The sequence below is a fragment of the Oncorhynchus tshawytscha genome, linkage group LG09, assembly GCF_018296145.1.
Source record: "Oncorhynchus tshawytscha isolate Ot180627B linkage group LG09, Otsh_v2.0, whole genome shotgun sequence".
NCBI classification, from domain to species: Eukaryota; Metazoa; Chordata; class Actinopteri; order Salmoniformes; family Salmonidae; genus Oncorhynchus; species Oncorhynchus tshawytscha.
In genome coordinates, this window is record NC_056437.1 from 80,208,766 (window position 1) to 80,220,452 (window position 11,687).

The 11,687-nt window shown below is 41.8% G+C and overlaps 1 protein-coding gene across 1 annotated transcript; it reads left to right on the top strand.

Moving 5' to 3' along the window:
* Positions 1–11,403, top strand: LOC112214431 (filaggrin-like). Its single transcript, XM_024373157.2, has 2 exons — positions 1–308; positions 7,176–11,403. Exon 2 carries the CDS (start codon positions 7,685–7,687, stop codon positions 9,413–9,415), a length of 1,731 nt encoding a protein of 576 aa, XP_024228925.2. The 5' UTR covers positions 1–308; positions 7,176–7,684; the 3' UTR covers positions 9,416–11,403.
* Positions 11,404–11,687: the final 284 nt, after the last annotated feature.

Consider the following 11,687-nt stretch of genomic DNA (forward strand, 5'->3'; position numbering starts at 1 on the left):
AGAAACAAAACGTGACTAGGCACCCAAAGACTTCTGTTATGCAACTACTGACCTACTAACATACAATTGGAGACATTGAGAGAGCGAGGAGGAAATTGTAGCAAGTCCCTAACGTAATAAGAAAACATATTCAAAATAAGCGACACAGAATTCATGCTCACATACAGGCACTAATCACAGAGCTCGCACTGTACTTGAAGGACGATCGCACATTTGAATTCGATAGTAGTCGGAAATAGGAATTGTTGAACAGAAGCGTGGATGTTATATTAGACTTCGCACTGTGGGCTTTTATTTACACATACAAGGTAAGCATTTATTTTTATATGGATTGCCTTTAAATGTGACTTATTATTATTGAAAACAATTCAATCAAATTGTTTAATAATACCAATTTCAGTGTTACTTAGTGGCACTTCGATTGAACTTTTTATAATTTTTGTTTTGCTTAAATTTCAAATTCACTGATACATTGTTGCAAACATTTTGGCCCAACGGGAAGTGTTTATGTCGGTGACGGACGTTGAACCATATGTATGTTCTGTCAAGGCGAGGCGTTTCCCCCCTATTTAGTGGCAGAATGTATAGGGGGATGATAAGGAGAAGGGGAGCATGGAATTCCTTCAGAACGAGGAACGCTGGGTGGCAGGGGCCACAGAAAACACACTTATTTGGAGTAGCTTCGTTTCCCCCCATCACAGTAGAGTTTTGAAAATATTGAAAGATACAATAACTTGAAATACGTTAAAAGTATTATTCTTTGGATAAATTCCTCTATTCTTTAGTAACAAAATTATGGACATTTATTTCAGCAACATAAATTAATTTACAATTGGTAAATTATATAAAGACAGTTTATATATATATATATATATATATATATATATATATATATATATATATAAAATATATATATATATATATATATATATATATAAACATTGTAATTGAAATGCTTGTGAGTTAAAATGACACTGTTAAGAGTCCATGGGAGGCAACTGGAAAAAATTCCCTGTCGGTCTACACCTGGACTCCGGGTTAGACGTAAAAATGGTAAACTAAATCCAGGACACTTCAATTAGTAAGTTGTGTTTCGTATGGGATGTATTCATTTGTGGATCAATCTTCCATTTCGTATGATAAATTACAATTCGTATGATAAATTACGATTCCAATATGTTACGAATTGCAGTTAGTTGTGGCTGTTAACTAGGTGGCTAATGCTAACATTAGCTAAGTGGCTAACATTATCTAGCTAGGGGTTATGGCTAAGGTTGGTGATAAGGTTAACTTTAGGTTAAAGGGTAGCGAATGCAACAGGGAAACAAGCTATGTGCAAGAAACTTGCTTTTGCCTTGAATGATTTCCCCGGGGATCTGTTATAATATGCAAAAGGTACATTTATCAGACACACCACAAAGAGTATGTTCAGAAACACCACAGAGAGTAATGGTATGTTCAGAGACACCACAAAGAGTAGTGGTATGTTGAAGAGGGCTAAAAATCGTGTGATGTGACGTAGATATGTGCCTGCCGTGTAGGCTATGAGTTATATTGGGAAACAATTTTAGACAATGTAACGCTCTACAGCAACTATGTAACGTGCATTATAGTCTCCAATTCCGTATCAGCAACACTGTTGCGCACTGCTTGTCCATCTCAACGTTTAACCTATGCAGTTATTAGGCTACATGCATATAATAATTAATACTGCACACACACTTGTTGTAACTTGTCTTATAAAATACTATCCTGCTCAGTCTGTATGTTGAAAGTACCCCCACACTGCATGTGGGAATGATTGTGGAATGAGTGCCCCCGGTACCCGCAGCTCATGCATTTGTTGTTTAGTGATGGCATGCGCACTTGTGTCTTGCCTACTTTTGGTGCCGTGGTAAGGGTGTAGGCTATTCACACTATTCATGTTTTCTTGAAAAGTCATACCGGAATTGTATCTTACGAAAAGTTCATCATTACCATATAGTTTAGAATATAGCCTATGGTACAGGTGTGCTATGCACAATGGGAAATTACGCAAAGCATTTGGTTATGCGTTCAATTTTTGTAACACTAAAGGCTGTAGTAATGGTGTGGGTTGCATAATAAATCATTTAAGTAATTAAAACAGATATAGGAAGGGGAGATGACGCAATCAGCGGAAGCCTATAGCCTCTATTGTGCTTTGCTGAGGAGGGCTAATTGGTTGGCGCATAAGGTGGACCACTATGCCAGCTCCAAATGTAGGTCACATTAGTCATAACAGGGAGGGGATGTGCTGCAGAGCCCCCTATAATACCAGAATAAAAACCTACCAAAATGAATCCTAGCTGGCTTAACAAAGACACCCAACCATTTCATGCAGAACAGAAACATTGATGGGCAGCAGATAAACGCCCTAATAAACATTTAGGTTTCCTTCATATCATAGTGATACACAATTAGGAACATATTAATTTAGCCTTTATACATGTAGGTTTCCTTCATATCGTAGTGATACACAATTAGGAACATATTAATTTAGCCTTTATACATTTAGGTTTCCTTCATATCGTAGTGATACACAATTAGGAACATATTCATTTAGCCTTTATACATGTAGGTTTCCTTCATATCGCAGTGATACACAATTAGGAACATGTTCATTTAGCCTTTATACATTTAGGTTTCCTTCATATCCTAGTGATACACAATTAGGAACATGTTCATTTAGCCTTTATACATTTAGGTTTCCTTCATATCCTAGTGATACACAATTGGGAACATATTCATTTAGCCTTTATACATTTAGGTTTCCTTCATATCGCAGTGATACACAATTAGGAACATATTCATTTAGCCTTTATACATTTTCTTCAATCCTCACCTTTCTGTGCTACACCCCTTTTCTGTAGGATTCATGAACCTTTCCATAAATTGCTTGTAATTGCAATACAATGATCAGCTACTATATTCCTTATTGTATTAGTAGGCTATTGCTAAAAACATGGTAATAACATGGCTAATTCTCATGAGGATGAGATTACCTTTGTTTCACCAGAGCAGCGTGCACTATGTCTTGTTTCACTCCTATTGTAGTTGATGGTAAACAATGTGGAGTGGGGTTTATCCTGACCCGCCTGACATTCTCAGGGTTTCCTTGCACAATGAAAGATAATGAAGGATAGAGTAGGTGCTTTGTTATTGTGCTGCTGTGGCTGGGAGGGAGAGCCAGAGAAGTAGGCCAAGGGAGCACATGTGACTGGGAAACACATGGACTGCACTGGGTCACTCCTTTTCCCCCTGTTTAACGGAGGCTGATATGACTGTGTTTATGGAACAAGGAGTTGGCTTGGAACTCCGCCTGCATGTCCAAGAATGTGTACTTTTTCTTGGGAAGATAAACCCAGTCTTGGAATCAGGGTTGGACGATATTTGGGGAGACCCCTTCTATGTGCTACTCCAAATATTGCGATATCCGATATTATCGTTCTGCACCGTTAATGACTAAATCATTCTAGACTGTGCAATTTTTGTACTTATTTACAATGGTATAGTCGCCTTCTCATTAAATAATCTTAGTGTTGACTGGGAAAAAACAAGGCTTAGTTAATTCATTTAGACTTAATTTTCAACATATTGATACAGCACATCACAATATACTGTCAATGTCAAATGTCCCTATTCTATTTACTCATGTATCGGCCCAACCCTACTTGGAATTTTAGAAAAAGCCATCTATTTGCATTCTTCCCCAGTGGGGGCAGTTCAGTTCCTCAGTCTCAGTGAAAATTGGCACCCCGGTCTGGGGGCCTCCTCCTTATTTTACACCTGCTCCCATTACTTTAAGAGCTCAACAAAAACAAGCTTTTGAACTCAAGCCCCACCAAATATAGCTTTGTGTGGTTGTTTGGACCCAATAATTGTAAATGGCATACATTTAGATTCTCTTTGATCACTTCACAAATGTAACCAAGCCCTTTCCTGTGGTAGAATGACTTTATATTTATTAAGTATAACAAGGATGTGTGCTAATGTTAAACAGAGCTATCAGTAACAGATTCATACTCTGAGATGCAGCTTTTTGTTCACCTTTTATCATGAAATTGGACATGGAATTCATTATGGTCTACCACAAGCGTAGGAGTGTTCCATTGAAACACAGAGCCTCGTATGCATATTAGATGGGTGAAAAGGGAAGCAGTAGAATTTCTTACTATTTGACATTTGTTCTGGCAGGTCACACTACATTTGTCATAAAAACACATGAACCTTTCATTGGTAATCACTATCTCTGTACCCTGCAGTTGGTTAGTTATAAGATACACTATTGAAGTGGGTAGGTTTGATGCTTAGATGTTCTGATTATCAGGTAAGGGTGGCACGCTGTGCTTTGCGTGGGATACACACTTATTATGATGCTCTATTCCTGTAGCAGTAGTGGGAGACTAAGAGCTTGTGATGCATTAATCAGCAAATACTCCAGCTCCATTCATGTCTCCAGCTAATTCCAGCCGCCCGCAGAGGAGATGAGCAGCTTAGTTTTTTTTAAAGTCAATCTGTGTGTGTGTTCGATCAGGAGGGATTGATGTTGACATGATTTGTTACCCCCCTTTTTTAATAAAAAAAAAAACTTTTGTTGCCATGGGTGATATGTTGTTAACGCTGGTACAGTACCCCATTTGTTTACATCCTGCGAGGTGCTATCATCTGAGCTCATTTTCCCCTTTCTTTTGTCTACCTTCTCGCAATCTCTTTGTCCCTCTCTCCATGCATCTTTCACCTCTATAAATAGAGTACTCTCTAATTCTCTGTTTCTCTCTCCCTGCCTCACCCGTGGTTCCACTGACCTATATTCCAGCATGCCGTGTAGGCACTAGTCAGAGCCAGGGTTTACTGAGTGGTCCCTGGTTTCTGTGGTCTTTCCACTCTTTCCCTCCTGCCCGTAAGCCACACACAAATGGCTTGTGGGAATGAGGTCCTTAAAGTACTGCATTTAGCAGTGCAAGATCAGGCCCTGTCTCAACTGTTTTTCCAGGCATGATCGTAGCCTTTATCCCTATTTAGTCTCTACTGGGACCCAAATGACCCATACCTAGAAGGGTTGTCATCATTTTGTTGGAAGCAAAACATTTTGAATTGAAAAACTAGGGGTGTAATATCCCATCTAGATTTGGCTCGTTTTGTTGCTGAATTGTGCCTGGAAAGAGAAATTGGTGTTGAACCCACATTTGAGAAGTGTAGAGCAATTGGTAGATACATCATTTTGCCACAGACTCCAAGGAGAATATAACCCATGGAAAAGACAGATTATGAGATTACAGAGGCAAAGAGAATCAGTGTGTCTCAACTCATGTTGTTCAGTAAGAAAATGAGAGTAAATGAGGCAGGGAGGCAGGGATGAAACAACTCCTGTTGGCCAGCAACTAATTTGATTTATGTAATTTGATTTATAGCATACAAAACCAGTTTCATGGAACCATGGAACAAGGGAACAGTCTGAATGAGTTCTCAAATGTTCCAGGAAGAATCCATCCTCGATGCCTGTTGAATTCCTTTGCTTGTCTCAAGTCACCTGTATGGAATGTAATTGATATTGAACCAGTTAGTCAGCAACACAGATACAATAACTGGCACACAACCAACAGAGACAAATTGGAAACATGAAAAGAGACACTGGAAAAGCCATTTGGCTAATTCATGAAAATCATACTTAAGAGGTTCGGCTAGTGGCACATCTATCTCTGTTTAACTCATTACCAGGAGAGTCCCTGTTGAGCAGGTTCCCAGACACTTCATAGTTATGAGGCTGACCACCCTTATGTCATAATTCAAGAGAGCTTGGCACATTCTCCACCCCCCTCCTTCCTGAGACTTGACCTATATTCATTAATTAACCCCCCATATCCTTATCTGCCCTTAACTTAAAATACAGTGCCCTCTCCACCTCTTTTCCTTAGCGGGGAACCTTTGTCTTCATTCACCGCCAGGAACTGGTTGTCCAAATAGAATTTGAATCTTTACGGTTATTACACTTACAGTAAATTCTCCAATTCATGATAATTTCTATGTAAACATAGTGGGCTGTTTCTTAATATGGTTGTTTTGGAATCTTTGTTCCTGACCTAGAATTCTAAAATGGAATGAGGGGAACCCTACACCCACTGCACCTGGGGGATTCACTGTTCTGGCTCTTAAAATAAATTTGCCTGAAAGGCTATTTAAGAGCAGCCATGAAATAAGTAAAAAATGGCTGTTTAAAGCTTACAAATTCAATTTCCAATCATTTCATGTGTTCGAATGATGTAATTTCTGGTAGTGTTACTGTTTCTGAGTTTACATGGTAATCATGTGCTCTCGACTTGGTAGCCAGACACACAGTTGTGATTACAAAGGCGGAGGAACAATGTCACAAATAGCAAATGTGTAATGTCTTACTCAGAAAAAGATAGTAACTCAGAAACTACTGTATTTGCCTCATGTTTATTACACCATTCAAGTCTAAATGCGTCCACATGCTTCCCAGCCAAAACAGTTCGGAAGAGTTTGTGCATACATTGTGTAAGGGTACGGACTCGTTTTCATGCACATTGTCCCATTGAGAAATACTGCACCAAACACCTCAGTTATATGTAAAATTGTGCGACTAACATCTCCTCTGCAAAAACGTAAAGATTAATGACAGATTTCTTGATTTAGTCATTCTGACTATTTTGAGGAAGTGTATACTGACTACGGCGTCTCAAAATGGACAAAGTACTATTGTCGCTTTTTTTTCTAGTTTTCCAAGCGAAGGTATTTTAAGTTAAGGGAGTATGCAAGTACACTCGTTCGGTTCGGCAAGGCGCCAGCCGAACTGAAGCATGCTGACACCTTAAGGGGTCATGGACCATCGACAGAGAAGCTCAATAGAAGGGCCATGAGGTCAGACAGTGGTTACTAGGGTCTAGTGGTTGCCAGGTGTAACAATTCATTCAAAGTCAGACATACAGAACATAGATGAAAGCAGAAGGGTGTGAGAAGGAGCGTATTATTAATTATTCCTCAAAAGTCTTTGATCACCAGCCATGCCAAAAACTAAAATGGACTTAATTAACAATGAGATAAAGAAGATATTATTCCTTCAATCTGAATGCATAGTGGTCGACAGCAGTCCACGAGGATTAAGAGTTTTGCCTTTTCTTTCTTTGTCTCCTCAGCCTTTCATCTTGCAACCTACTGGAGAAGGAGAGAGGTAGCGCCCCTCCCAAGAGACTGACAAGCCGAGATAGACTGAGTGACCTACATCCTGCAACACGCCTGGAGCAGTAGAGCACTTCTCTGTCTGCTCAGCACAGCGCTCTCGCAAAAATATTGAAAAACAAAACAGAGAAAAGAAGGTTAGAGAATTGCTCAGTGAAGCTTGTCACATTCTCCACTCTAGGAACTCTTTTTTTTTCTTCTCTACAAGGCAGCTTTGACCCACTTTACTGTGAGAAAGCTGAAGAGACTTGCCTAGAGAAAGGCTGAACATACATTGGATAAATGAGGGGAATTAACGCAGAGTTCCACCGCTTCTTGATCTTCTTGGCCAGTTTAGACACTTGAACTATAAGCTCATTCATTCAGTGAGATATAGCTGAATCCCACTGTTCCTTATCACCCCATTCCTTCAGTTTCCTTTCCAGTGGTTGTAGCAATATTCCAAACTGTCCTCCACTGAGCAACAATGGAATGCCTGAATTCACAATCCCAATCAGCAAGCTCAGAAAATAACCTGGACAGCCTAGAGACATACTCTAACTACGAAGAGTCTCTCCCATCGCCTCAAGGAACCCCCTCTCGCCAGGGGCGTCTCGTCAAGCCCAGCATGAGTTGCAGACGCAAGCGTGAGTTCATCTCTGATGAAAAGAAGGATGCATCCTACTGGGAGAAGCGCCGTAAGAACAACGAGGCGGCCAAACGCTCCAGGGAGAAGCGACGACTGAACGACATGGTGTTGGAAAACCGCGTCATGGTGCTGAATGACGAGAACTGCCGCCTGAAGACAGAGCTGCTGCAGCTGAAGCTGCGCTTTGGCCTTATCAGCACTGCCTCCTACATGGAGAAGAGCCAGCAGCTCACTAGTGGAGGCAACAATGGAGGCAACGGAAGATCCTCCACATCCAATTACTACTCCAGCGGCTACTCCAGCAGCTCCCAGGTGATGATGAACTCTGACTCCTCGGAGACTGAGCAGTCAGGCAGCGGGGGCGGACATAGTCAACTGGTGACGTACTCCACCCATGGGTCCCTTTCAGACATGTCAGACGGGTCCTCCCGGGACAGCCCAGAGCCTGCGGTCTACGGGATCAAGCAGGAGGAAAGCAGCCTGGATATGGACAGTGAAAGCAGCATGTTGAAAGTCCACCATAGCCTGTCCTCCACACATCACCAGGAGGTGATGGAGTCGGTCTACCACAGCCAACAGCACCACTCCTACCACCACCAGAAGAGCATAACAAGCCAGACCAGTCAGGTCCCTCCACCCACCCAACAGAGGAGTGTCATCCTCTACCGCTCCAGTAGTGCCTCCTACCCTGGGGAGAGCCAAAGGCAGCAGGACATAGATCAACAGACAGCCCAACAGCAGAGTTCTCAGGCCAGCCATCTGGCCCAGGCTCGAGAGAGTCACATCGAGAGCTCAGAGAGACTGGCAGAGGTGACCAAGCAGATGGAGAGGAAGACACTAGACTCCCCTCCGTACCACTACTCAGACTGCCACAGCGAGGCAGGAGAGGGGCAGGTGTACAGAGCTCTGCAAAAGGAGCAAAAGACCCAGACGGGCCTCGCTCCAGACATCCTCCAAAAACAGGAGGCCGTCACATCCCACCTGTACCACAACCAGGCTAGTCACTGCTATCTTAGCACCCAGGACGAGGAACCCCCCATACTCACCTATGAGGGCGGGGCCAGGAGTGAGGGGTACTACCAAGAACACTCAACCTCAGGCAAAGACACCTCCTCTAGTGACAATGACCCCCGCAGCTCTGACAAGGATGCCTCCACGGACGACGAATCCCCGTCTTCTTCCTCCTCAGACGCCGGGAGTTACCTCCAGCACCTGTCTGTCTCACACCAGCCAGGGTCCCCTCTGCCCTCCCTGCAGGGCTCCTCCCAATGCCAAAGCGGGGACACCCAGGCAGAGGTTAAGGGCACTGCCCTGCCTCACAAACTGCGTCTCAAACACAAAGCCATGAGCTCCCAGCAGGACTCTCCCACCACCCCTCCTCCTTCCTCTATCCTACCCCTGCCCCAGCACCCTTACCTGGCCCTCACGCAGCAGCAGATCGGCAAAGAGAGAGAGAGTGAGAGCCAGCCCCCCACAGGGTTCTATAAGCAGCCGTCCTCAGCTGAGTCAAGGAAGGAGAGTGGGGAAAAGGAGTCGTCAAGCGGACGCCATAACAACAGCCGAGACTAAGTGCCTATAGAACACTTGAGGGCAACACAAATTTGTTGAGGTTCCTTACAGTGTGAGGTGTCTCTGATGCTGCCTTAGATCAAAATACGCTCTTTCCCTTTCCCCTCCTCAATCTCAATCCACTATCGTCCCTTTACCCCCATCTACACCTCCCTCACCTTCATGTCCTGGGACTAAAAAGCTGTACTGAAGCCCAAACAGGGCTGGACTTCTGGGGGAAAAGTATTCTATGTGTATATATTGTATATACACTTTTCAGTTCTTGCATCTTTTCCATAATTACAGAAGGACTTTTGTTTATAAATGAGAAGAGGGATGAAACTCTTTCATATCATTTTTCGTCAAACCACAGTTGGTCATTTCAAATGAGAATATAAGTTGACCATTATTTGAACTATACTGTCAGCTTTCATAGCCCCTCGTATGGTGCACATCTGGCTTTAGACAAACATAGCAGCAACATTCTGGGAACATTCCCTTGACCAAAGATGCAACAAAATGAGAAATTCCATCCCTCTTCCCTAACCCTACCAATCCATATTTCCCTTCCCATCTCCATGATCTCACACAGCCCATCCATTATCTTTCTTGTTCAAGCACTCGGTTTGTATATTACTGTAAATATACCAATAATTTATAAATATATATTTTTGAAGAAAACAAACAAAAATGTCACAACAATGCGACAAACTGTTGAGGCAAGAAAGGACTTGGACGTTATCCTGTTTTTGTCAGAATTACTGTACAGTCACATTGTGTCTACTGTTGCAAACTCCACTTAAGTTAAAACGCCTTTAATGTCATCACTTTAACTCTGTTTGCAGAAACATGGCCGATAGCTTTGAAATGCAGCTTACCTGTTATTGCAGTAGATCTTTAAGATTTTAGACAGCATTCAATCAAAGTCAATCTGAGACAGAACTAGGCTGCTGGCCTAAAGTTGAGCATCATCAACAGTCTAGACTTCCACTGTTCTTTCCCATCTCTTAGCCCAATGTATTTATTTCTATGCCCACATCTGCAGAAAAGCCAATAGGAACATAGACTAAAATATGAATGTGTATAAACTTTAAGGTTTAAAAGCTCAAGTTAAAACCGTAAAGTGGGGACATATAGGGGAGAGAGTTATTTTAAATATAGTAATATAATCTAAATGATATCTGTATGATATTTGAACTCTGAGTGAGGCCACCTAGTCTCCTCTGCAAATCAACACAATGCACTGAGCTCAGAACCTCAGGCTTCTGACCTGATGTCGATCCATGTGCGCTAGACACACGGAGTTAAACCCAGAAACTAGGTAATTGGATCTCAGAAACAGAAGTTAATTTACTATATTACACAAATAGCCCATGAAGTTATAAAAACCTGGTTTAGAATAAGAGCTATTGCAATTAAGTTTTGTAAAAACCAAGGACAATCTCTACTTTGTTAATAAAATAGGGATTTCCCCTTTTTCTAATGTGCCTCTGTAGTGTAATACATGGGGCATCCACCCCCGGCCTTTATTTTCCTCGTTTTGGGTGACAATGAGAAGCCTGCACTGTACCACACAGTTTATAAAGTATATGTACCATGTTTAGCTTTTTGCCACTTGTGTATAAATGTAAAGCTTTCACTCTCTGACAACACTGTAATGTTAATGTCATTGTTTTATTTTCTGAAGTGTTCTGTTACTATCTTCGTGTGTCTTTCTCCTATTGACCGTGATGATGTATTTGCGCCATACCCCCATCCTCCCTTTTTCCAATGTGTTTAAATCACTGATGCTTGTGTTTTTGCTGATGGTTTTATGAAAAAGATTCAAAAAGGACAAAAAAGATGCAGACGAGACTAGTGTGGTGTTTAGCAGTAGGTGGTGTCTAGGTCGCCACCACCCCTTTTTGACATGGCTGTGTATGTAAAGACACTAATATTCATCATGGAAGATGGATGCATTTCAAGATTGAAAACAATAAAAAGGTTGTTGAATTTCTCAACATATCGTACAAATATTGTCAGATTTCTCCTTTCTTTACTTTTGTCTATGTGGGTTACACACAGTTCAAGATGGGTCTGTTTGAAAATCAGCTGTGCATATGCCAGACAGATAAAGACCAAAACCTCCCTGTAGTTATCACTTGATACTGAATACAAACGGGTTCATAGGTTAGATATAACACTGCAAAGAATAATAATAACCATATGCTAGCTAGCGTAATAAACAAACTATAATCTTTCCTTGAGCGGCTGCTGACAACCAACATTCTTCTATGGTCATTTGAATCACTGC

What these genes read in the sequence shown, in the direction of transcription:
- LOC112214431 (XM_024373157.2), top strand. Translation starts at nt 7,685, where the DNA reads ATGGAATGCCTGAATTCACAATCCCAATCAGCAAGCTCAGAAAATAAC.